Raw genomic sequence first — 27292 nt, 5'->3', positions numbered from 1 at the left:
AGGTTATGGATAAAAGTAAAAACAGTTTTTGTCACCTAGAGAAAAAAGGTAGGTGCATCAGAAAATATCAGTCTACATATCTTCAACGTTTTCTTTCTGTAACGGAGGTAGGTCCTACATATTTTCAAATGAAGCGAAGTTTCTCCAGGGACTGGTACGCAGAAATGCTGTGGTTTACAGAAATTTCCAGAAAGCTCTCTCAGATCATTTCAGCCCATTCAGTGAAAATCGTGCAGGACATTCAGAAAACTACCGTCTCACGGAACTTGAGAGGCCAATCCGCTCCGAAACTTCTAAGGAGATTTTACTGAAGGCTTAGGATGCGTTAATATTGACAAAAATTGCTCAAGTATGAGGAGTTCACTCCTTCGTCCCTTTTCCGCGACGGAGGTTGAGCGTAAATTTTTCTGTCACTCAACTCCCAGAATTTCATGACCGTAATGCGACAAAAAATGTGCGAAGATATGAACGCGTTGATTCTCACATTCGGCGTTTATTCTCAGCGATTTCTTCGCACCTTTGGCCTGCCATATTGCGTAAATCAGTGGCGAGAGATTCGCCGCGCACAAAGGTACGATTACGACATATCGCATGAAGGTTGAATAATCAACAATGGTGTCCTAGGAATTGGACATCGATGGGATGGAACGGGTCGTAGAGCGATCATTGCCGGATATTAGGGTTCGCAGTGGATTCAGGGATGTTTCCTGTTTAAAATCCCCCAGCCGAGTTGAAGTTGCCATAATTACAGCCGGAGTGGCATTGAGGTGTAAGAGTTCACCGTGATTGTCAAGCACGTCCATTGGATCGTGGCCGCGTCTCGGGATGAATATTCAAGCGAAGTCCACTCATCGCTGCGCTGCATAGCTGGGTATCAGTGTCAATGTCCACTTCCGCTCTGATGCTCTTAGTTTGCTTTTGTTTTGTCGTTGTCACTAGTGCGAATGACTCTTGACGCGCACGAGTCAATTGCTTGAATAGCACATTCATGCGGTGCGTAATACTGCAACAGAGCAGTGAGAAGTGTCTCACGGTGGATACATTTCAATCAAGTAGCTCCAGATGTTCAGGAAGTTCGGAAGCATCGCTGATCATTCCGAAAATGTGAAACATCCAGAAAGCAGAACATTGAGTGATGCAATTCACTTTACATGCGCTGTACGCATTCTCGTCTCACTTATTTAACGAAGTTTGAAAAGTTGTTTTATTTTCTAAACTGATCGGTCTTGTACTTTTGAGCTGTCATTTTCTTGGATGTGCAGGAAATGTCTCGTGTTTTCTCGGGGACGTTCGCAAACTGCGTTACCATCCCTATTTACTAGTGTGTGAGACCCAACGCCGAATATCTCTCCGAACGCTCCTTCTAAAATAATAAGAATCAATAATAACAAAAGAGTCAATAGGGAAGAAATCAGTATTTAATGATCCCTTACGGTCTTACCTTTTGAGCTGGGAAGATTTGGAAAATCAAAACTAGAGTTGGAGTGATAAAAGAAGTCATTATTTAAGGAATATTTCTAGTAGGATGATTTCTGATTAATCTACAAGGGAAAGAACAACATTATCCAGAAAGCTTGGGAGTTATTTAATTATTTCTCCATTTTAAAAGATTGTCCTACAAGAATAATGTTCTCCCGCAACTGAAAAGGAGAGTCTCGACGTACCGAAAGTACTGTTGATGACATATTTGTGGGCCGAACAGACAGCGCAACTGTGTCGCTTACCGTATCTATTTGATACCTCAGTTAATGTTTTTATTCCAACACCAAGATTGACTCAGAATTGGTAGAGATCACCCCTGTTCACCCCCTCCCTCCTTCCCTCTCTCTCTTGCTCTCTCCCTCCGCGCAAGACCATCACATCCACTTCCAGCAATAACTCTGCTCACTCTCTCTGGAGCATCACATCCACTTCCAGCAATAACTCTGCTAATTCTTCCAATAGCGTCACACACTTTCGTGTTTGATTAACACCACTATAATTCTTGGAGCGGATATGTGCGCACATGCTTCGTTTCCGAGTGGGTCACGCCGCGACTTCACTTAGTTGCTAATTCCAGTCATAAATATTACGATGATCCCTTCGAAATATGAAGGAGGGCGCACAGATTCTAATTTCAAATTCGTTTTCGGTAAACAATATCAAAATAGAAGACGAGAAACGTTCCTTTTCGAGAAAACTTTCTAAAAAATTACCGTATTGCAAATTACAGCACATGTATGCTTTTTTTTAAATTAAAATGTTAGTTTGTTCGGGCTGAAATGTGTTACACAGGTTCTAACCTAATCTCGTACAGGGAAAGAGGGGACCTAGAGATTGCGTAGGTCCCATTTTATCTGATTGTTTTGGTGTTTGATCAATCGAATATAATTTTATGATTGTGAGTATAATTTGAATTCTCGTAGTGCTGGAAAACGAAAAGAATGCAATCAAAAGCGAGTCGTCGAGAAAATTCTTATGCACGGCTCTTCTTTACACGATTGACTCCCATTAGTATTTTATTGCTCTACGATTCACACAAAGTGCAATCGATCATGAAAAATTGCTCACAAGGTGTCATACTTATAGCATTGCCGATCCACGTCTGGGATGGCTGTCCTGTCTTTTTTGAGAACGGTACAGAAAAATTGCCTTTGTGTGAGTGTTCTTCTTTCAAAGAAGATAGATTTCATTGGAACAATGATAGTGCAATGGCATAACTCAGTTAGATAAAGTAGTGAGATCCTGATAAATTACGAAATAAAACGTAGATGGTATTTAGAGCCAGTGTAAAGTCAGTTGGATTTTACAATGATAGAAATTACTCCTCAGTAACATCATTTATCATGAAGCGTTATTTTACAACACATTACGGTGCATGGTTCATCTTCATGGTAGCATATTACGAAATTTGACGATATTGGGGTCTTTCTCACATAAAGTGCGAGTTACGAGTTTTCGTTCATCCCCTTAATCATCCTGAAAAACGGCGTGGGAAATGACGCTTGATTCTATGTGAAAACGCGCCATCTCTGCGCATGTGCCACATCCACGAGTACTGTAGAAAATCAATGCGATCACCTCAGTACCCTAGTCATGGTTTTTACTTGAATAGGCTGCTGCTTCTCACCACAAGCCCATTCTCTTCATCCTCTATGAAGAAAGGAAGTGGTTGACTGGCCCTGGAATTACTAAACTACTAAAGCTAAATACTAAACGAAATACTACTAAAGCTAAGCTAAATTACTTATGAATATAAGATAAAGTAAAATGCTACTGCGTTTCAGTGGTATACAGTCACCATTACATTTCGTCCCAGGTTCGACTTCGCCCAACGCCAACCGAGCATCTCATGACTCTGAGTTCGATAAAGTGGTGGCGTAAACTCTGAATAAGGGGATAAGAACACTGACATGGTGATTTCACTTTCTCATTGAATTCAGCAACGATCTCAACATCACACATGCTTCGAAAAACCATATTTTGCTTGAATCTGCAGATATAAGGATAAGAAATTGCTGTGGAACAAGATGTACAGGATTTGGTAGGTATATGCAGGGTGACGAAAAAGAATAAGCGCGATTTTTCTTAGTTATTTCTGCGCCAAGATTAAGATTCCGAATGTACTTGATTCGCTATTACTGTCCTTTTTTTACTTTTTTCGTCCCAAAATCTTTTGTGTTAGAGTCAGTGAGGGTTTGTTCTAATCGAAAACCGATCGGTCGCTTGGCGGCAAGTGGAATGAAGTCAACAGCAATTGCGGCTCGACTCAAGACTCCGTATCGAACTGTCAGAATGATTATTAAGGAATGGAAGGATCATAAAACGTTGATGTCAGACCAAAGTCAGACCGCTCAAGGATTCCTAACACTAGAAGGATGTGTGGAATCATTTTAAGAAAATATTTAAAGGAGTAATAGTACCAGCATTAATAAAATTTCACGGGACAGGTGAGTTCTCGAAAACCTCTTTAGATGATGGTTTGCAACGAGCTACTCAGAACTTATCGATTGGTCAACGGATAAGTTCAGACGACTAAGCAAAAAGGATCGAAAAGATAAATGACAAAAATTTTTGTTTGCGAAATTGCGAAGCCGTCGAAGACGTTCTGTGCCCTGATGAGAAGATTTTTACCATTGAAGTGACCAAGAGCCACTAAAATTATCAACATCTTGGTTCAGCTTTGAATAATAGCTGTAAACACAAAATTGCCATGAGGAGTCTTCTTCCGGAACGTTTGAAAAAAGTTTGAAAAGGTATGGGTCGGGCGTCCGTGCAACCGGGATGACACGGTTCATCGACAAAACAGTCAATATCAGTGATAAAATCATTTGCACGGAGCCAAAACAACAATTAGATATCAATTATTTACATAGATCCTTAGATTGCCCGTCTTCATTGCACGTGCGGGCCCCAGCATCTCTTCCACTCGTTTCGTTCTCTCGCTATTATCATCCAGGATGTTCTCAAGTTTCGTGAGTGATGCTGGCAAGGTCCTTGAGCTGTGGAAGCGAAAAGAAGCGAAATGTTCGCTGCACGGAGCTCTCAGCTGGTCCATCCGTGCAGCGAACATTTCGCCTCATCCCGTTCGCCGCCTCCCTCTTGGGATCCACTCTAGCGTTCTTTCAGTCCATCTATTGTCGGTACTTCTCGTAACGTAGCCGGCCCATCCATGCTTTGCATTCGATATATATATATATATATATATATATATGTATATACATATATATATATTTCCTTGGTTCGCGAAGACGAGACATTGCTCTGAAGTCGGAGCTGCAAAGACCGGCTAGGTGTTCTTCTTCTCACAAGGGCTCCCTAGGTAGTGAGTAGCTTCCTCTATAATGCATGCGGTCTACGTCTCCGCTGCGTGACGAAACGCTGGAAGAACTGTCGAGTCGAACAGATGGGCACGAAGATCTTGGTCCGTCAGTTGGTCAGCTTCCCTGATAGGTGCGAATCTTGCCCACGCTGCTCCCATCCTTCTATTCAATTCTTCTTTCAAGACGTTTTCCATATTCGTAGAACGTCCTCGGTATGCGTATGACGAAGTTTCCACGATTTGGGAGCTTTCAGGATGTACTCCTCCGTCCTTGCAATGGGCGTTCTTCATGAACTGTGTCTTCCTTCTGTTTATTCGTAGTCCTATTCTCTTCCTTGCTTCTTTCAATTCGTTGATCATCGTTTCTGCTTCATTGGAAAAGAACTCCAAAAGGGAGCGATGTCGTCCGCAAAACGAAGATTGGAGAGGAAGTCTTCCATCAACACGTATGCCCTCTTCCTTCCAAGAAAGTGATTTCCTTATCCATTGCAATGTAGCTGTGAACAGCTTCGGTAATATAGTATCGCCTTGTCGTACCCCTTGCCAATAGGCATGGTTAGCGGCCGGTGGAAAAGCTGAATCGAAAAGCTGAATCGTAGTGGTGATGGTAGTAGCAGTTGGCTAATGTGGTCACATATGACCTTGATCGACCAGCGGTGACAATGTTGCATTCGTTTTCACGCTGTCGCAGGCTTTCCTAAAATAGCCGACGAAGGTTAAAACAAGGGGCAAGCGGTATTCCCGCCAAACCTCTATGGCCCTTGACACGGTCAGGATGTAGTCCAACCCCTGACAGAATCCACCTAGTTCTTGAGGATGGGCCTTATCCAGCATCCTTGATTTATTCATGAAGATGATCTTGGTAAACTCTTCCTATAGGAAACGCTTAGGAAGCATACCGGACTGTAGTTTTGAAAGTCCTCTCGGTCACCATTCTTATGGAAAAGAACGGCTCGCGAGGTCTTCCTCTGGTCTGGAATCCTTATGTGCGATGTATCTACGTCAAGCCTCAAAGCTCTCCTTCTTTCCAGCAACTCCTTGGTAGTCTTTGAAATTTTATTCAAGTTTGCCGTGGTGGTACGTTCAACACAGGCTCGAGGTCCTCTGAGCAGCAAGTCGTAGTCCACGTTTTGGTCCTTCTCAACGTGCCAGTCACTTTGGGATAATGTGTCCTCGAGTATACAATCGTCGTATAGAACTTCTCTTTTTCTTCGTTGCCGGTGTTCTTTTCTATCGTGTGGCTAAGTCGTACTTTTGCACGAAGGAGACGGCGATCAGAACAACTACAAAGGGATGGTACTATCCCGACGTCAAGTAGACACCACCTTCGGTTGGTGAGTATGTAGTGGCCGATAAACGCATGTGTCCTGCCATTGGGCGATTCCCATGTCCACCGACGATGATCTTCCTTCATGAAAACAAACTTTCCATGAAAGAGACGAGCGGCAGACAACAGGCCGGTGATGGCGATGGCCGTTTTCATTTCGAAATCCTAGGCAAATCTTCCGATCTTGTATTCCTCTTCTGTTACATTTCTTAGTTTTATTTGTAGAAGGACTTCTCGTTTTAGATCACTTCTTCCAGTTCCTTATAAAATGCGAATTTTTATGCTGGGCTACTGATGTTGATGAGTAGCAGCTGATGATGCTAATGGGTTTTTTGGAGCAGAGTACGCAGGCGAAGAAATGCCAGACGAGGTGACAGTATCTCGTGAGACAAGAGGGACGACAGATGGGAGGACAACAAATCCAACACCGCCTACATTTCGCGACGGAACCTTCTCTCCACGAATGATGAGTGTACCGTCATTCATGGAGAGAAGTGTGTCGCACTTCTGCACTTCGTGTGTTGCAGAGCAATCACGTGAAATTTGATACGCTCTGCAGCTCCAAGAAGGGCATGCAGGTCAGCGTCTGTGGAAACTATTCTCGCGTTGTAAGCACACACTCTGAGACTGTCTCCATGGCGAGTTGTGCATGTGCCGCCTTGGTCCAGAATCAAAAACTTCAAATCCAAGATCCGACCGCCTTCCACTCGCCTCGCTACACTACACCCGCCCCTGGATGTGTGATATCATATCCTATTTGTAAACAAAAAATTTTACTGTTACTTTTTCTCAAACAACAAACGATTTCACTTAAAGCACAGTATTTACAATATCAACGAAAGCAAACGAAAATGAATAGGTACGGCTATCGTTCCAATCAAATCAAATTGTAGCTTTCAAATTAAATCACTTTCTCGCAACGATGTCCAGCATAGCCGAGGTTGCAAAGGCAAGTGAGCGAGGTGGTTGTCCCAAGGCAGATTCCTCGTCCGTTGCAATCGCGAGCAGAGTCACACACCGCTGCAATTAAGAACATGATGAAAAGGAACAGGATTCTTCAGGATATGTGGAAAACATTCTGAAGAACCTACTATCTTCACAATTCTTCCCAGAGAATCCCAGTAGACATGCACAAATATAGTTTTTCTTTGTACCAAGGCAAGTACCACGATTGTTGCAGTCCAGCGATGTGCAAACGTCGAGATTCTATAAAGCGACCAGTCACACAAGAGAGTGAAGGACTTTGCCCACATTACAAATGTAATAGATCAAAATGATATTTCTTGTTTAAATGGACCGAGTTAGCAAGCAAATCGCTAGAATGTGTACCAAATCTACCCAGTGAGTGCGATTGAACTTTAGAAGAAATGTGCAGTAGCCGCTGAGGAGGCTCAATTGTTTTGCGCATATGCGGCTAAGGTGAGCACTTATGTTCTGCTTCTCTAACAATCTCAATCCGATCGAAGGGACAGTTTCGCTGTCCATCTCAGACTCATCCGAGCGCCCGTGCGCGCCTTAACCGCCGCGCCAGCCAAGTTGAACGCGTTGAAGATCGACTGTATATTGGAGTTGTGACTTAGATGTTTATGATTGCAAAGTGAAATGTGGTAGTACCAGAATCTTCAAGCAACCAACCCCTGTGATATCAGAAATAGCGTTTGAAACCTTCTCGTTGTTTTCGACAACCGTGTTGTTGAGTCCTTGCACCTACAAGAAATAGAACATTAATCAATATAGAAATTCAATATAGAAATCGTCCCTAAAAAGTGAACGTATAATGTTCTACACTATGTCAACATTCCTACCCATGAGAAATGGCAGAGTGGTTTGGCAGTTATTCTTACTAATCCTCATGAATAAGTTTGAATAGTTAAAAAAAAACTTTTAATCATGGCAATACATAGCAAAAACTTCTACGGTACCGCTCTATTCAATTCCTTTTTCACATCCTCGATCGCATTTTGCTCAATCGAATCCGACTCTCCTGCGGCATCCTTTCTTATCGGCCTTGATACGGATACAGGCAAATCGGTTTCCTGAACATAAGGTCTTACTGGGTAGAACGGATGAGATGAGATTGTTTTTGAAGCATAATTGGCACTTCATGAACTCATGAGTACGAAGGCAAAAAAAATCATGGAATTAATAGGTACTTTACAAGATTTCTTACTTTACCTTTAGATCAAAGATAGTGACAGAGTTGTTATAATTAATAGGTACTTTACAAGATTTCTTACTTTACTTTTAGATCAAAGATAGTGACAGAGTTGTTATACTTTCAAATTTTTCAAATTGAAAGCATAGTAACTCTGTCACTACCCTCGACATCAAGAAGGATAAGCACGTTTTTTAGTTTAATTTTTTTAAATTCATGCTACCCGGCGGTGGCAGGGACAAACGGTTTCATGAAAATTTCACAACAATTGTGCTTTTGTCTCGAAAAGTTCTTCATTATGTTCCTCATTAATTAATTATCTTTCTATTCTACTAATTATCCTAATTATCTTACTTTTTTTAAATCATATATTAGGCTAGAGAGAAAGTCTTGTCACCCATTTTTCAAAATTTCCAGAATTTTCCATTCTTGGGCGGAACCCATGTTGCACCATGTTGTAGTCGTAGAACATTCTCGAAGCTTCTCTACAATAGGTATTTGTAGCCGCAGGGCCTTCCTTAACTTCAATCACGATATCAATCACGTAAGAGCAACTTCCAGCTATCATCTTCTATGAGTGGCGGCATTGGAGCAACAGCAGATTAGCCATCCAATACCCAGAGGTGTCGTCACTCGTCTCTAGGCCCTCGGCTACAGAAAATTGCTGGATCTCACACCTTGATGGATGGCAGCCGGTTAATCCGGGTATCCATCTGTCAATCTCTCCTTCTTCTCTTCTCTCATCGAAAGGAGTTTCTCAAAGATCTTATTATTGGAGATGAGAGTTGGAACCTCTACGACTCTAACGCGCACCGTACCGTGTGGCTCCCTCTAGGAGAAGACCCGCCGATGCAAGTCAAATCGGATCTCCACCCCAAGAAGTGTCTCCTTTGTTGTTTCTGGGATTCGAGGGGAATGCTGTTTTATGAGCTGCTTCCACAGGGCCTCACCGTCACCGTTTCCATATGCGCTATTCAGCTCCAGAAGTTCGCATCGGCCGTTCGACCGAGACGAGCTTCCGTGCATCTCCCCCACGATAACGCTAGGCCCCATGTAACTAGAGAGACCCATGAAAAACTAGAGGAGTTAGGCTGGGACACGGTGCTCCATCCACCCTATTCTCCCGACCTTGCCCCGTCAGACTACCATTCATTCCGGCCCCTCAAGGTTTTCCTAGCTAAGAAACTCTTCACCAAGTCTGAAGAAGTCAAATTGGCGGTCAATGATTTCTTCGACTCCCAGTCTCCCCAGTTCTTGGAGAAAGGTATCGCTGGTCTGTCCATTAGATGAGACACTGCTGTAATTAATAATGGGGATTATACTATTGATTAATTTCTATTGTAAGCTGAGTAAAGAAAATAAAGCAGAAAAACTGAAAAATGGTGACAAGACTTTCTGTCCAGCCTAATACATCGACGCAATGAACTGAACTCACTTAAAATTCTATCGCCTACAACAAAGTTGCGATTTGATGACCGGCGCAATCGCGACTGATAAAATCGTGCCACCAGTATGTAAAAAAAGGTCAAGAAATAAGAAATGTGAATAGTGATACAGCTGCTTGTTTTATATTTAGTGGTATATTCTCGGTAGTTAAGGGGTGGAGACATTAAGGAATAAGCAAGGTAATTCACTTTACGAAACACTCAGCAGCAGTGTGGCGAAACTCAAACGAGTCGAACGCACCGTAACGAGACATTTTCTACCTCTTAAACCCAATTGTTATTGGAGAGTGTCAATAACCTAACCTTTTGAGAAAAAGTTTGTCTGGAAGTCGATACTTCCACCTCGATGCAGTCACAAAATTATTACTGTTGTAGATTTCTTTGCTGTAAAACAGCTCTCGTCCACATGGTAAAAAAAAAAAAAAAAAAAAAAAAAGAAAAAAATTTAAAAAAAAAAAATTCAACATTTTTCCTTTTTTGGCTTTTTTTTCCCCCCTTTAAAAATGGTGTTGGTGTTTAGGAGGATCCAAACTGCCGCTATTTACACTTGAGAAAAAATTCAAAACGTTATAAAACACTCCTTATAATGTCAAATCGAAGATATACATACACACAATGCATCTACAGTCCTATTTGCACTGGAGCATTTTTCTCTAAACCGGAGTTCTCATTTTTCCTGCTCCGAAACGCTTATTCGAATAAAGGGAAGGGAAATTCCTAGTAATTCAAAGATCTCTCCAAAAGACTCATAGATTGATTTCAACTACCGGATTGAGACCGTACTATCAATAACAACTGAATGTTTGACCATGTGGAATAATTTTCGTGTTTTCCGAGAGAACTCCGTAAAATGTCGTTATGTGAGAGTAAAAGGACAAAAGATGGCGTTGATTGATCCCTTTTGAATGCGTCGACGCGTTAGGTTTCGAGACAGGATGGTAGAGGTTAATGAACGATCCCTACAGTAGTTTCTTGAGTCCAATCGATGTACCAACTTAGTGTCCCTGTCCTCTCCCAAAAATATCGCGCCAATTTATCGAACACAAAGGTCTTCAAAAAAGAGACTTGGCCAGAATTTATCAAACAATAGTCAATATTCTTCTAGTATGACTTGGACCTGGGTTTAAAATATATTCAAAATCTTTTCCAGGTGTTCGGCTGTATTTCTTTTCTTCTTTCCTTTTTTTAAGCTGAGAGCTGGAAGTAATGGTATTTTCAGAGTAATAGAAACTTATGATGAGGAAAATCTTTTTTTTTTTAATCTGAACGTTCATGTGCTCAACGCAAGAAATACAGGCGATTTTATTTCACATAAAAGTCGGGATATGGAGAACTAAAACAATGAATAGGGAAAATCTCAAGTATTATTTAGAAGAAGTCCGATTTCAACATTTCCACAAAACCAGCGGTTGGTGTTGATTCGAAAAAAGAAACTTCCAAAAATTGGATTCGACAGGAAAATCACTGGGAGTTGCACTGGGGTCTATGGGATATTCAGTTATTTCCTCCATTTTCATTCAAAGTGTGATCAAAATACTTTCCGTTGATTGAAGCAAATACTAGCCAAGGTTTTGGTGAACCTTGAGATAAGTGCAATGGGTGTAGTGGTTGTGGTGGTGGATAAATGCTCGAAAGTAATGAGGCTAAAGAATTCCACAGATTTTGACTTTTATCCTTTTTATTTGGAATTCTTTCATATTAATGTTCGAGGATTCTAACGAGAAAAAATTTCCTTACGCTCACCTTGTCCCTTTCGGTAGGAGCTGCTAAGGCCACTGTAACGAAGCACAGCACAACGACACCAGTGTGCATGTCTGCAGTAATGGATTGGTTCTACTTCGACGCAAATTCCGCCAACAAGTCCTAAAGAGGAATGTATGTCATGACCTCATGTTTTTCTCTTAATGGTTTCGCCCGACACGTAGTTGCAAGAAATATGGCACACTGAAATCACATTTATTTTACGAGGTTGAGGTTTTCAGGAATGAATGTTGAAAAGAATTAGGTTGGCCCATGGGCTTCTTTCCATCTTCCTTGACACTTTTTTCTTGAAATTCTACAACAAGGATATCCGAATCAATAATGTAATGAAAAAATCCTCACTGACCTTCGTCCATCGATTGGACAGACCCCAGATTCTTTTAGTTTAGAATTCATGAGTTTATTAAGAATTAAAGAAATCGATAACGTTATGGGAGAATCCAGTAGAAGGGCAATGGATTGAAAAGCAGCTTAAGCTTTAGGGTGAATTTTTAGCGAAATAACTCGATAGGTTAGTTAAGGATTTTTCTTCACTTCGGTTTTCCAGAAGGTCTCGGAGAGACGGAAATCCACAAAAAGCAGTAGAACGTGCAAGGAAACACTAATAGCTATGCAAGATTTATGACTTATACCTGGAGGTTATGATGAAATCGAACTTGTAACTTATCTTAGCAGAGAAAGAGCCAGTATAACCACCTATTTAAGATGGTTTTCACCCTTTGTGCAAACTGCAGCAAAGAATACAAGCTCTCCATAACTAGAACAGAAGTCGATTGTGAATGTGAACCGGAGAAGGTAACTAGTAACTATGGTGGCGGTGGTTGACGCGATTGACTAGTCTCGAAAATGGCTCGATTCACGATCGAGTTCGCGCGCTCTTACGCGAAATTGTCGAATGATGCATAATTGTAGCCTGGAGAGCAAGTTTCGTGTGTTTGGTGGCTGCTAAAATCCGTCCCCGCGCTCACATTAACACGCTTGCTGAAAAGCTCTTTTACCCGGAAAATATGACGATTCCTTTCGATTTCCACTAGTCTAAAGCGTAGAAGACGCTACAGTAGTGTCCTTGATCATCCGAATTTACCATAACCGGTACAACTTAACTCCGTTCGATCAATAATTATGGATCTGGGGCAATAGGCAACGTGTGGAGTACATACTGATAACTATCCGCATAGTTATCAATCCAGAACGTGTATTTTTCATGCGAGCAACCACATCGATTAAAATGACAGCAAAAAACAAAACGATTTTACTACACTGTTATTGTTATCTTGGATACAATGAAATTCTCAAGGTAAAAGGTAAAGAAAGGAATTGTCAGGGTGGAGTTAATCATAGCTTTCCTTTGTTTTTCACCACTAGTTCTGGCATACTGGTTGATTCTGAATTCTGAACCAATGCGAATAAAGGTCAATACTAATCCTTGCCGATGCGTAAAGTTCAACTCTTTTTATTGCCTCCCCTTATTTTCGTTTCTTAGAAGTAACGCTCCAACTTCACAAATTTTATAGCTCCAACTAGAATACTTTGCATGAATATTTAAAACACGATGGTTGCTGGCATTTTCAATGTTTACGTTTCAAATGTTTACGTTTTTTACGTTTGTTTACGAACAGAGTATTATCAAGTTAAGATGCTGCTGGATGAGTTGGATACAAATTACACAATTAATAACGCTTTGAAACACAAGCATTTCTGTGCACTTTAGAAACACATGTTTGAAATTTGTGACAAAACGTTGACGTCATTCTCAGTATGTACTTTAGCTACCTTATCCGAGTAGAGAACTCTGTAGACAGTAAGTGAGAAAAATTAGCCGCGAATCATGTACCGCTTTCATGAACATCAGAATAATAGAACACAAGGATTGCATCGGAAAAGAACACGGAAGAAAAGATCACTTGTTGCCGATATTTTTGAGTGAATTGTGATCGGCTGACAGGCGCTGACATCCCTGGATTCTTAGTTGATTCTCAATTTAAGTCAATTTTTCGTAGTTCCTCAACAGCACAGAACTATGATTTAGATTTAAAAACACACAAAAAATTGACCCAATTGTCAAAATGGAATATCAATTGCTGTCTCAAAATGGAAAAAAATATCAATGTGCTACAGGTAGTTGGTAAGGTTTCTCTGTAAGAAGTAAATGGATCAGAATACTTCATAATTATCCTAAGACGATAGCATACGGAACAGAGAGAAAAGAATAAACAAAAGAAAAACACATATTGAAGTGTACCATGTTGCATTAGTGGAAAACTGAACTCCGTTCCTGCCTTATATGGATTCGAAACTCCGCCGGTCAACTGGGAGAGTCACCCTTTGCACTACAGCAGGGGTCACTTCTAACGGGATACAAACGGGAAGTGCATACGGTAAAAATATGAAGGGCCTTGGACATCGACACATCAATCGAGATGTGGTGAGTTCCATTTATTCCGCACAGTTATGGATCACTTGATAGCTGGATGACTGGATTTTTAACTGGATTAAGTCATTGATCAAATGTCCCTGATATTGATTGCATTCGCACTTTGCAACCAAGATCGACAACAACTACAATCACTGAGTAATTTTTATATTATATATTCATTTACTTTTATATGAAACAAAATAACGAGATGTTCTTCAACTTTTGTCAAAATAACAAACAACAAAAAAAAACATAAAAATAATAGAATTTTCGCTCTTAACTATATTCTCTGATAAAAGTCACTGGCGTCTCGATTCACTTGGGATGCACCAACGCGTTTTACTGGAATCCGTAATCGTTAAGGTTTAGGAACGCGTGTTGGCCCATATAATGACTTGCGGGGGCCAGCCGACGAACAGGTCTGTGTTTTTATCCTCCCTGACGAGTCTGGTACCAAATTATGGTCCTAGGAGGGATGAAAGGCTTGGGTGGCACCAGGGCGGTTGTGAACCATCGTGTGGCGCAGCGGACCTGTAACCTACTCTGCTACCCAATATCTTTGATATATGACTATAACACCTGACTTCCGTCCTATAAACGAACCCAAATCTAAGCAACGGCACATTCGGCTCCGACCATTCTGGCGAGAAAAGAAGCTATCAGCTGAGTCTTCAAAAGTAAAAAGATCCACTTGATTTGCGATGGCACCCGAGGACGTGGAAAGAGGCTCCCGGAAACACTTGAACTTCACAGAACCTTGTGTTGGTGCCTACGAGAGGTCCTCGACCATGTAACGCGGTCATCTTTCGCGAAAACGATTTGTGCAGCCTGCCGTGGGCAGAACCGCTGTGATTCCCGAACAGTGGGAGCCTCTTTCCCGGCGGCACTCGAGCTGCCAGCTGAGTTCCAAATTGCGGAAGTTGCTTTCCTACAAATCGATTACCACATATTTATCTTTCTGGCTGCGTTAATTTTGCATGATTCTAGCAACATAGTGTGTACAGAGTGTATGGGCAACAAATCTATCATGTGATTGCTGGGAAATTTCCTCTTCATTGTGGGAATGTTATTTAGGACATTGTCCTTTATTGGGATACATGATTTTAATGTTTGGCGGCGGAAAAGTGCATGATTCCATCCAGGATGGAGCAGAGAGTGGATCGTGAATATAAATGTGTGAAAAGGTCAGCGAACTTTGCAATAATGAGATTCTTACTTTCTTCTTTTTCCTTTTTCTTCTTCCTCTTATGGTACTGTCAGTATTAGGAACACCTTGAACAAGAAGTTTGAGCAATCTTAGCGAAAAGCGATCAAGTGTAAGACGTAAAGAAGTAGAGACGAACCAGAGCTATGCTATTCCAGCATTCCATGTTGTCAAGGATTCATCCCTATAATAAAGATTCGTAAGGAATGACGGTGATGATCACAGCATGTTCAGAAAAAAGTGGAAAATTATTCTTAAATTAAAACTACACCTCCGAACAAAGTGAAATCAATATGCGACCGCGATATATTACAACGGAAAAAAATGAACTTCCATGTTTTTTTTATGAATCTCACCACTCATTATGCATTCACTTAACATACAACACTTACCGATGTTCCAGAATCTCTGCAATCGTGTGACTACCTTATACAATGGCTTAGAGGGCTAACTGGTGTATCAAGTCCGTGTTTTTATTCTCCAGGACAAGTCTGGTATCAATTTAGTGACTTCGGGGTGACGGAAGGCTTCGTTGGCACTACGACGTATTCGAAACTCCGATCAATCGTAATCAGCTCCTCAACTCATTTCCACCTCGCCGTTTGTACTGCAGCCGCTTTGCAAATGCACCGAGCATCTAGCTTTGACCAGAATATAGCATGCATTTTTGCAATCATGCAAGTATATTTCTCCGGAAGTGTAACAACGTTTCCATTCAGCCCCCTTCATATTCTAGGAAATCAGGTTGTTACTTATTAAAGAAGAGGAGAAAGTTCTTTTACCTCTTTCTTTCATGTTCTTTACTCGCATGCCGATGACATTAAGGATAACTTACACCGTGGCTTGCTTGACAACTTGACCTAGTAAAAACTTAGTCGTGAGGTATGAAGGATATGCGCAAAGGATAACTCGAATAGAAAGGCTAACAGAAATTCCATTGCTTTACTGCATTTGCAGAAATGAATGCGGCTTCGTAGCTTTCTGAAGAATTCCTTCCTTCTCCTTCTAGAGACTTGTGTCGGTGTTTTTATCCTCAAAAACAAATCTGATACCAATTTATCGACCATGGAGAGATGAAAGGCTTGGTCAGCACTATCGACTGAGGATTCGAATCTCCGATCGACCGTGCGGGCAGCAGAACTTCTTACCAACTGCGCTACACCCTCCCATTATCCTTTGGCCTGAAAAATCGCCACAAAATGGCTCACCAAAGGCAGTGTAAATAAGACAAACAAACTTTTGTATAATTTGTCGACTTCATGGGAGACGGAACTTATTCTTCTTCCTAGGAGATAAGCAGCCTAGAACATTGTAACCAGCCAATTTCATTGGCTTCTCGTGCGAAAATCAGAAAAGCCTCTAAAGTGAGGTGACACCTTTCGAGTAGGAAGAAAACTTTTGCGAAATTCTCCTCAGAGACCCTTTTTAATTTTCACAACTGGGCAAGTCACAATGGTATTCGCAGACTTTATGTGATGTTTGATAGCTGTGAGATAGATTGGAATATATGCATCCGTACATATGTAGATCTCATTCATCAACATTTATATTTGTCCATTTCTGCACACTATATATATATATATATATATATATATATATATATATATATATATATATATATATAACTATATAATAGCGGGCTTATTCTGTCACGTGTGTGTGTGTGTGTGTGTGTGTGTGTGTGTGTGTGTGTGTGTGTGTGTGTGTGTGTGTGTGTGTGTGTGTGTGTGTGTGTGTGTGTGTGTGTGTGTGTGTGTGTGTGTGTGTGTGTGTGTGTGTGTGTGTGTGTGTGTGTGTGTGTGTGTGTGTGTGTGTGTGTGTGTGTGTGTGTGTGTGTGTGTGTGTGTGTGTGTGTGTGTGTGTGTGTGTGTGTGTGTGTGTGTGTGTGTGTGTGTGTGTGTGTGTGTGTGTGTGTGTGTGTGTGTGTGTGTGTGTGTGTGTGTGTGTGTGTGTGTGTGTGTGTGTGTGTGTGCAGTCACGAAATTCAAAATGAGGGGTGCGACGGGTCCACCGGCGTCGAGTTAATGCCTCGAAGCTAGGAAGCTATAAAATGAGGTGTGAAGGGGTCCATCGGCGTCGGATACCTATAGAAGGGGATGCGACGGGTCCAAGACGTCGGATACCTATAGAAGGGGGTGCGACGGGTCCCACGACGTCGGATACCTATAGAAGGGGTGCGACGGGTCCATCGGCGCCAGATAGCCTTAGAAGGGGGTGCGACCTGTCCATCGGCGCCAGATAGCCTTAAAAGGGGGTGCGACGGGTCCAAGACGTCGGATACCTATAGAAGGGGGTGCGACGGGTCCATCGGCGCCAGATAGCCTTAGAAGGGGGTGCGACGGGTCCATCGGCGTCGGATACCTATAGAAGGGGGTGCGACGGGTCCCACGACGTCGGATACCTATAGAAGGAGGTGCGACGGGTCCATCGGATACCTATAGAAGGGGATGCGACGGGTCCAAGACGTCGGATACCTATAGAAGGGGGTGCGACGGGTCCCACGACGTCGGATACCTATAGAAGGGGGTGCGACGGGTCCATCGGCGCCAGATAGCCTTAGAAGGGGGTGCGACCTGTCCATCGGCGCCAGATAGCCTTAAAAGGGGGTGCGACGGGTCCAAGACGTCGGATACCTATAGAAGGGGGTGCGACGGGTCCATCGGCGCCAGATAGCCTTAGAAGGGGGTGCGACGGGTCCATCGGCGTCGGATACCTATAGAAGGGGGTGCGACGGATCCCACGACGTCGGATACCTATAGAAGGAGGTGCGACGGGTCCATCGGCGCCAGATAGCCTTAGAAGGGGGTGCGACGGGTCCACAGCGTCGGATTGCTATAGAAGGGGGTGCGACGGGTCCACCGGCACCAAATACCTATAGAAGGGGGTACGACGGGTCCAATGGCGTAGAGTTGGTGTGCCGGCGTCGTAAAGCTAGGGACGTTGTAAAAGTTTTATAGTTGTAACCACTTTCGGCGTTGCGCTCCACCTACTCGGCTCCGCTGTTCCTCAGAAACTGGATATACACGTTCAAACAGCTGCTTAAATAGTAGCACGCTGTTTATGTGATCTGACGTGGAACGCTATCTTTATCAGTACGATGATGTTGTCCACGTCATTTCATGTTAAACATTATTCTGCCGTAACTGTTAGGGAGAAACAACAGGAAAACCCATTCTTCGAATACCACTTTCAAATCGTGTCTACACTGTGAGGGAACGAAAACGAATGAGTGTTTTGAGCTAAAAGTTTGCGCGATTTGACGTGGAACTTTATCTTTATCAGTGAGATGACGTCTTCCACGTCATTTTATGCCAAAACTTCATTCTTTGGTAGCTGTTTGCAGAGAACAGGAGGTATGTATGTATGTATGTATGTATGTATGTATGTATGTATGTATGTATGTATGTGTGTATGTATGTATGTATGTATGTATGTATGTATGTATGTATGTATGTATGTATGTATGTATGTATGTATGTATGTATGTATGTATGTATGTATGTATGTATGTATGTATGTATGTATGTATGTATGTATGTATGTATGTATGTATGTATGTATGTATGTATGTATGTATGTATGTATGTATGTATGTATGTATGTATGTATGTATGTATGTATGTATGTATGTATGTATGTATGTATGTATGTATGTATGTATGTATGTATGTATGTATGTATGTATGTATGTATGTATGTATGTATGTATGTATGTATGTATGTATGTATGTATGTATGTATGTATGTATGTATGTATGTATGTATGTATGTATGTATGTATGTATGTATGTATGTATGTATGTATGTATGTATGTATGTATGTATGTATGTATGTATGTATGTATGTATGTATGTATGTATGTATGTATGTATGTATGTATGTATGTATGTATGTATGTATGTATGTATGTATGTATGTATGTATGTATGTATGTATGTATGTATGTATGTATGTATGTATGTATGTATGTATGTATGTATGTATGTATGTATGTATGTATGTATGTATGTATGTATGTATGTATGTATGTATGTATGTATGTATGTATGACATATATATATATATATACATATACGTACATACGTACCTCTAATAACCGTATTGTTCGAGCACCTTAGATGGCACCATTTTCATGGACTATAATTTTTAGGGGGTTAAAATCAACTTGCTGTGAAGAATGCTTTGCTCTTATTTTAAAACGTAGGTGCGTGCTGAGAGCGCAATAGATTTTAAAAAAGTTTTGACTCTTTTCATTTCCTACTACTAGCAAATATGTTTGACTTATTTCATTACTCCCAATAAACTTCTGTTTCGGGCTGTGCTATTTACCTCATCAAATCTCACTTTGTCGAATCCAGGAAACCTATTTGCAAGCTTTCATGGATCAAACAGCGCAAAACCGACGACCAGGACGACCTCGAATTTATATTAATGACGCTGAACGCCAAAGGAGTCACCGCCTTAGAGAGACTTCACAGCAGCGCAGTATCCGTTGGCAAGCAAACGCAGAGCAACAATGACGGAGGCGACAGAACGAAAACGAGGAGCAACGTTTGGTCAGACGCTCAGCTAATGCAGCGCTTCAGGAAATAGACGCCAAAGCGAAGACGTTGAAGAGCGTTTTGCTCGGCAGATGGCAAATGCAGACCGCCAGCAAAGAAGACGCCAAAGTGAGAACGATGGCCAGCGGTCCGCAAGACTACTGGAGAACTCACAACGCCAGCAAAGGAGACGCCAAAGTGAGAACGATGAACAGCGATCTGCAAGACTTCTGGGGAACTCACAACGCCAGCAAAGGAGACGCCAAGGTGTGAACGATGAACAGCGGTCTGCAAGACTTCTGGGGAACTCTCAACGCCACCAGAGGCTACGACAAAATGAGAACGATGAGCAGCGATCTGCCAGACTGCTGTCAAATGCTCAACGTGAACAAAGGCGGCGCGAAAATGAGAGTTCTGAGCTACGTTCAGCAAGACGCCCTGCAAACGCTGAGCGCCAACGATTGCAACGACAGAATGAACCAGAAGAACAGCGCGCTGAACGCTTACGCAACGACTCCGAAAGACATATTCGCCGTAATGCCGCTCCTGAAATGACAGGTTTAGCACTGCATTCTCGCATCACGGATGTGAACTACCTTGGAGCACTAGAAAATCGCTGTTCAAATTGTGGAGCGTTGCGCTTCGAAGTGAAACGACAGCATCCGAATATCTTTTCTGATTGCTGTGACCGAGGGCGATTCAACGTGAATCTGTTTGAGGAGTTTCCAGAGCAATTAAAACAGCTCTTTGTGCGAGATAGAGCGGCTCCCACAGAGATGACGCACCGTCAGCGAAAAGTCCTGTTCTCATGATATATTTTATTACATGGCGTTCAGTAGGTTTCTACTATATTTGTCAGAAATTTTAAGGAAGAAAACTCGTTACTCCTAGACATTTCATGAAGCGTGCTCCTAAATGAAAAGAGTGGTGACAGTGTACCGAAAGGTGACAGTGTACCGAAAAGTCCTGTTCTCATGAAAAAACCTATTACCGAAAAAAGAAAAGACTTCGAAAAACCTATTACTCTTATATAACCCTATTGACCTTCTTAGGCCCAAAAAAATAGTGAAAGAAAATAGTGACTTGCAGTCTCTTCGGGTATTTCTAAGGCAAAGAAAATGGTCGATTACGAAGATTTTGTTCCTGCTCATTTGTAAACTTTTCCACAACCTAAATACGTGGAGAGTTGCTCACAGTGTCGCTCCTTTGTTTCAGGTAAAATGGTCAACATTACTTTGAACGAATAAACTTTTCGATATACTATTTTGTTTCGTTTCTGTCTTTTTTTTAAATAAATCCACATGTTGCTTATATTCTACATCCTACATTCTACTACATATGTGTGGTATTCTGGAACAGTTAACGGAAATTTTGATTTAAAAAACCTTTAGGGTCAGAGTAATTTCAGTAGAAGTGCAGTTCAGCAGTAAGAAGAGTTGTGCAAGCGAGGGGAGCACATTGAAAACCCGAAAGCTGTAAAATTGGGTGCGACGGACAGCGTGGAACTGTTGTACAGTATTATTTTGCAGTAATTTTTTTTTTTTGCGTGTCGCAGAAGTTAAATGGCACGTTGCAGCCGTTTGATACCCGTGGTTACTGCGCGCGTTGTTCATCACCTCTATGACTCCTCCGTGCGTTTGTTTCCTTGCACGTTTGCCTCAGCTTGGTATTGTGCTCCTCAGAAAGTGGAAACACGAATGAAACCGGCTGCTTAAATAGTAGCCAACAGCTTACATAATTTGACAAAGAACGTTACCTTTATCAGTACGATGATCTTCACATTATTTTATGTTAAACATCATTCCTTGATAGCTGTTGAGGAAAATAGGGAGAACACCCATTCTTCGCGTAATGCTTTAAAATTGTGTATATATTATATTCGAACCGAAGTAGTGTTTGAAGCTAAAGTTTGAATATTCTCAAAATGTAGAACTGACGCGTTTAGAAAAAACTATGAAATTTTTTGTCTTTATATACATTAAAAAAGAAAGAAGAAAATAGCAAAACAACATGAAAACAGAACTCTTATTATTTACAGAAAATATCACTACCACTAATTTTTGAATTTCAATTTAAAAGTATATTTTGGTTAGTTGATGAAAGTGAGCGAAACGAACACCACACAAAGCCCGAGAGTCCGGCGTAAGCCGGACGATCAGATAAAATTTTTAATTTTTTTTTTTTTTTTTTTTTTATTATAAAAAAAAAAAAAAAAAAAAAAAATTCCCCCCCATTTTTTTTTTCACTTTTTTTTTTTTTTTTATATTTTTTTTGGTGGTTTTTTTGTGGGGGGGGGGAGGATTTTTTTTTTATAAATAGTTTTTTTATAAATAAAGTTCTCTGTAATTTTTTTATAAAGGAAGTTTTTTTTTTCAAAAGGGGGGGGTTAAAAAAAAAAAAGGGAGGAATTTTTTTTCCCCAACCCTCGCTGAGCAAGCTTGTGTCGATGCTCTTCACGCGGCCGGTCTTTCAAACAGGAACATCGCTGCTCAGCTGGGGAGATCTCACAACTGCATCAGCCACTCTCTGAAGAAAGAGGAAGCCCACAAGAAAAAATCACTACCGGGCCGCTAAGAAAGTTATTTAGAAGGGATGAAAGTCTCCCGGTCCGGATGACTTCCAACAGCAGTGAGCCCGGGGACAGCCTCTGGCGTCGCCTTTGTTTGCCTGTATCGAAATGGACAGTGGAAATACTGTCATCACATCGTTAATCAAAATATGAAACGTGCGCCTCGTGTGACTGACCGCCATAAAGCTGCCAGGCTTACGGGCATCACCCCACGAATCTGGGTGGTACGGGTTTCAGGTGGGTTACGCCCCTATACGGGGTCGTAGATTGTGGGAAAGATTGATTCCGATTCAGTTTTTCCTAGTTACCGTAAGAAAACGAGTCAGAAGATGCGGCGCGCGCACAAGGCTGGCGCGCTCCAATAGAACTCGTTGTAGAAAACAGCGCCCCGGAACGCCCGAATCTACATCTTTCGGTTTCGGGCCGTTTTTTTACGGCGATTAGAACGAGATGAGCGGGATCCCCCCAATTCTACAATGTACGATCTAGTATAGTCTTTGACCATCGAAAATCCATATCACGTCAGATTCGTGGGGTGATGCCTTTAAACTACCAGCGGCTACAAATCAGGGGACCAAGCTCTGAGATGGTTGTGTCTTGAGGATATATGACATTCGATGCAAACAAAATTGTGAGGAAAGTGAAGTGCTCCTTAAATATTTGTTAAGTAGACGTTGTCTTGAACATTTTGTTTTCCCGTTTTTTTTTTTTTTTTTTTTTTTTTTTTCTCCCTCTTTAAAAATTTTTTTTTTCCCCTTTTCCTCTTGTAAATAAAAATAATGGGTGTTCAATAGAGATTATTTTGATTAAGTTTTCTTGAACATTTAATCATCAGGTTTTGTTCAGCGAGTTTCTACAATTTTCCCGTGAACTTTCACGGAATATCCCCTCACCGGTTCCATCATTTCAACTTTTGCTGCACACTTCTCGATAGTCTCCTTTAGCTTTTCCCATTGCTTAGTTGTTTTGTTCTGTTGTTTCAATGACGCGGCCAAAAGTTCGAATACTAACGCATAGACCAACATATTACAAGGTATTTTACTCAATTAACCTATGGATGGACCTCAATAACCTTGTAGATACTAACAAGGCAACTGAACGATGGAAAAAGCTAAAGGAGAAAATCGAGAAGTGTGGAGCAAAAGTTGAAGTGATGGAACTGGATGAGGACGCAAAGGATCTTCCGGATATAGTGTTCACGGCGAATGCGGGAATTGTAGGAGGAAAACAAGTCTATCTAGCAAATTCCTATATAAATTCTTTCCATCAACACAAATATCTAAACTGATTGTTTGTTACCCGTTGCGAGTCACCACAGCTAATAGACGATCAGTTTTGCAAATTCAAAGAAGATCTGAAACTAAGGAGCCTATTAAGGAGAAGCTATGAGAATTCACTCTACGTAGGCGAATGACATATGTTTTATTGGTATCTGCAAAACCACAGCATTTGATAACAGAGTGAGCTTTCTTTTGTGTGATTCGAAGGGTATTGTTAGGCGCATTGATGCTGCAAAAACTCGTCAAGCACTTTTTCTAATGGGACGTAGTCCAGCAACTTGTGGGGTCTTAATTGTCATTTCCTACAAAACATTTGAAGTAGTCAGCCCACCAAAGGCATAAGACAATGAATAACGATAATGAATTGAATGCAGCCTGTACAATCACTTGTTGGGTCGAAAGGATTTGTCGTATCCTCATCATCTTCTCAGGTGAATCTGGGACTGAGACAGGTCGAAATCGTAGCAGCGCTACAGCAATGAAACAAGTTGCTTAGCGAAAGGAGGAACCTGAGAATTAGAATAATATTCGTGGACTATCGCACAAAAACGTAACCTTTGTCACAAACGGCAGGTGTAGCGCATTCGGTAAGAGGTTCCGCTCTTTGTACGATTGACGGATCGGAGGTTCGAATCCGCCGTAGTGTTCACCAAGCCTTTCATCCCTCTGGGGTTGATAAATTGGTACCAGACCTGTCTGGGAGGATAAAAACACCGACTCCACACATCGGCTAGCCATCGCAAGTCATTGTATAGGCCAGTTACACGTTCGTGAACCCCAAACGATTCTGAATTGAAGTGAACGTTGATTCCAAGCGGATTGATTAACGCCAGACACTTTATCCTTATCCCTTATAACACAAAAAGAACAAAAACCTTCAAAAAGGGAAAGCGAGACGCCTGCCTATCAGGTTACTCTGCTATCCACCAGTTGTCGTGTCGATTGGAAAGTCGAATGGCTGCATCCATCGACGACGTAGCGCATCACGTCGGCAGGATACGTTAGATGCCGAGTGTACGTTTAGTTGACAACTTAAAGTTATAGTTGTCGAGCATGGCGTGAAAAGAGCCCACAACATCACATCAGCAATAATGGAAGGGCGGAATATAATATGATTCCTCTCTCACTTCCCGTCCAAATATTGGGTCTTTGCATATCTTTTTTCCTACTTTTGATTTCAAAATTTTGCTCCAGTTCTTTTCGAGGAATTTTCGGAAAGGTCCAAGTACATATGTTATAAAATCTACAAGAAATCTCTACACGAAACAACTCCAAAAGCTGGCCAACGCAGTGGACGAGAAATGCTCAAAATTCCTCGAAGCGCGAGACCTTCCACGGCAATATCTTCTTTCTTTCTTTCTCCTCGATTTCTGAAGTGCCTAGGCTGCACGATCCTTCTCAATCCTCGCTGCAGCCTGGTCTTCCGGACCCTGAAGCAGCATCTGCGCGAAAAAAAACTCAACGTATTCAACGATTTCCAGTGCGCTTCTTCTTCAGAAACATGAGCTTGAGACTTTGCTCACTAAGTGGGTCGATGTTGCTGATAATGATGGTAATTACATTGTTGGTCCTTGTATTGTACTATTAGAACAAAACTCTTCAATTTTCTTCAAAGTGAGAACAAGGAAGAAATAAAAAGACCCATCCTTCATCTAACGCTAATTATCCAAAAAACGCCGTGGGGAAGTGCCTAGACGAGTCGAGCACCACTTCATCTAATAAAGCGTCACGTCTGCGTGAACAGACAGACGCGGCGCCTCTGCCAACGCAGGGCAGAGACACTGCAACGTGTGTCTACTTTCGCAGACAGTAGGTGGTTCGTAGGAAAATTTGGTGCTGCAGGGACGTTTTCCATGCCATTTTCTGGACGATAAGGGAGAACTAAGTTTGACCGCGCTCCAACTATTCAACTACGCTACTATTCCTACCCATTTATGGAGAGATTCCATCACACTGGATTTCATGGTTTGCTACCTTTAATTTAGGTAGTCTGGTAGACGGTAAGTGGTAGATGGTGGAAAGAGGTATGACGGATGAGGCGACTATGCGTTCCTTGTGTCTCGAAGGACCGATGATTGTGAAAGCAATTACGACGTAAGCATTGTATTACATCCACTTCCATACATGTCTATGTACTTTTTGAAATACTTAGCCGGTAGCAGCATCGTTTCCGCTCATTCATTTCCCTCGCAGTCCAAGATGTTCGTAATTTTCGCGCTTGACATTGATGAGGTCCTTGAGCCGTGTCCAGCGGAGCTTTCAACTGGTCCATCCGTGCTGCACGCATCAGCGCGCTACTCTGCAGATCTCCCTCGAGGGTGTCTGCCATCTGTTGGCATCCACATTAATGTACTTCTAGTCTACCGTAGTCCACAGTTCATATGTGTTTGATCAGTAAAAATTATGTTTCCACTGAAAATGTCCCTTATCAAAGACGAGATTAGTGAATGATGACTTCCACAATATTCCTGTAATTGCACAATGCCACAGTGGAGCAGAATTCCCATGAAGTTGAGCAGTGATTACCATATTAACAGAGGTATTCACAGCCGAATATCTCTGCTTCGCTTTGAACGCATGCAACCTGGGAATTAGATTCCACGGGGCAAATTCGGGCTAATCCATTACGAAATGAACACCTCACTGGAGAATTTTGCGCTAGTTCTCTTCTTGCCCGTACCCTCTGTCTAAAGGATATTAGGAGGAGCGGTGAGTTCTTCGGGTGCTTATCACGAATGTGACATTAATTCGCGAGGCGAGGCCACTTTATCGTGACTTAATGCATGCGGATAATGCATTCGAGCTCGCCCACACCTAATGTTTCCACGAACGAACAAAGTTCTCCACCAGGTCTGCGTCTTGGTTCAGCTAGACAGATCCAGTTACAGTAAGCTAATTTTCTATAAGAAAAAGATATCTACTGTTAGCCGTAAGATGAGATTGCCCAGTGGCAAAGTTAAAAAGCTGTCAGCTCTGGGAGAAATCCGTGGATTTATGGTCCTCTGAAGATTTCTTAACGTACGTTTACATTGTTTCACACGTGACGTTAGAATCTATGCGTCAGAAAGAATGAGAGAATAACGTAAATGAACTGGGATCATGCACTTAGATCGTTCTTTTTCCCAACAGTTGGCAGTACGGGGATTTCCCCAGCGTTTGTTCGGTTCAGTGAGGCACAGGTTTCAAAATTTTTTCAAGGTTTTTACCCATCAGATCTCTATCGTGCAGCAATTCGAAGGAATTTTAGAGAAGGACTGGAGCATAGACGAGGAGAATTCCGCGACATCCGATATTCCTTACCTCATATAACATACATGGTAGGGCGAATGCAGTTGGCGAAAGATTCGGCTGTGACTGAACAGTTCGAAGCCAGCTTATGCCAACTCATTTTTGATCTTTCCGAGGTCGCTAAATTGAAACTAACCTTGTTTGGGAGGACGAGAAGGATAAAAACGCTGACCTCATACATCTAGTAGCCCCCGCAAATCGTTGTATACGCCACATACGCGGCGCATCCTGATCAGATTGATTGACCCCGGACAGTGTACTCCCTATAGCCAGTTGAAAACTACATGAAGCTTGGTGCACTTACGTAAACAGCTGCGCTCGATGCATTCCCTAAACAACCCAACTCCTGAATGCTGAAAATCTCTATAGTGTGAAGAGAAATGAGCGCGACACGATCTCAACCGTACCTGCAGGATAGGTGGGGTGGGACTTCCTGCGGTAGAGCCCGCGCTTGGGATCGAGGTGAATCCGTCGCTGGCTTCATTCACAACTAAGCAAAGGGTG

At 42.0% G+C, this 27292-nt stretch overlaps 4 protein-coding genes across 6 annotated transcripts; 2 read left to right on the top strand and 2 right to left on the bottom strand.

Annotated features, from left to right (window-relative positions):
- Positions 1 to 789: 789 nt before the first annotated feature.
- RB195_000892 (uncharacterized protein) lies at positions 790 to 990 on the bottom strand (the record flags this gene model as incomplete). Its single annotated transcript, XM_064197439.1, has 1 exon — positions 790 to 990. One exon carries the CDS (start codon positions 988 to 990, stop codon positions 790 to 792), a length of 201 nt encoding a protein of 66 aa, XP_064053320.1.
- A 3844-nt stretch (positions 991 to 4834) lies between these two features.
- On the bottom strand, positions 4835 to 11540 carry RB195_000891 (uncharacterized protein; the record flags this gene model as incomplete). 3 transcript variants are annotated; one of them, XM_064197438.1, is made up of 8 exons in its annotated part: positions 4835 to 5376; positions 5443 to 5498; positions 5589 to 5674; positions 7039 to 7148; positions 7220 to 7334; positions 7764 to 7835; positions 8051 to 8164; positions 11472 to 11540. In XM_064197438.1, 8 exons carry the CDS (start codon positions 11538 to 11540, stop codon positions 4835 to 4837), a joined length of 1164 nt encoding a protein of 387 aa, XP_064053317.1. The 3 variants fall into 3 exon arrangements, with proteins under 3 accessions (XP_064053317.1, XP_064053319.1, XP_064053318.1); XM_064197436.1 differs by lacking the exons at positions 4835 to 5376; positions 5443 to 5498; positions 5589 to 5674 and having other exon boundaries at positions 7030 to 7148; XM_064197437.1 differs by lacking the exons at positions 7039 to 7148; positions 7220 to 7334; positions 7764 to 7835; positions 8051 to 8164; positions 11472 to 11540 and adding an exon at positions 5701 to 5735 and having other exon boundaries at positions 5443 to 5636.
- An 8203-nt stretch (positions 11541 to 19743) lies between these two features.
- RB195_000890 (uncharacterized protein) lies at positions 19744 to 20463 on the top strand (the record flags this gene model as incomplete). The annotated part of the gene is made up of 1 exon (XM_064197435.1): positions 19744 to 20463. The coding sequence occupies one exon, from the start codon at positions 19744 to 19746 to the stop codon at positions 20461 to 20463; it is 720 nt and encodes a 239-aa protein (XP_064053316.1).
- A 2739-nt stretch (positions 20464 to 23202) lies between these two features.
- Positions 23203 to 23508, top strand: RB195_000889 (uncharacterized protein; the record flags this gene model as incomplete). The annotated part of the gene is made up of 1 exon (XM_013440105.2): positions 23203 to 23508. The coding sequence occupies one exon, from the start codon at positions 23203 to 23205 to the stop codon at positions 23506 to 23508; it is 306 nt and encodes a 101-aa protein (XP_013295559.2).
- Between the last annotated feature and the right edge of the window lie 3784 nt (positions 23509 to 27292).

This window comes from Necator americanus, chromosome IV, assembly GCF_031761385.1.
Source record: "Necator americanus strain Aroian chromosome IV, whole genome shotgun sequence".
NCBI classification, from domain to species: Eukaryota; Metazoa; Nematoda; class Chromadorea; order Rhabditida; family Ancylostomatidae; genus Necator; species Necator americanus.
The sequence above is the reverse complement of the archived record's forward strand: the minus strand, read 5'-3'. Positions and strand labels throughout refer to the sequence as shown.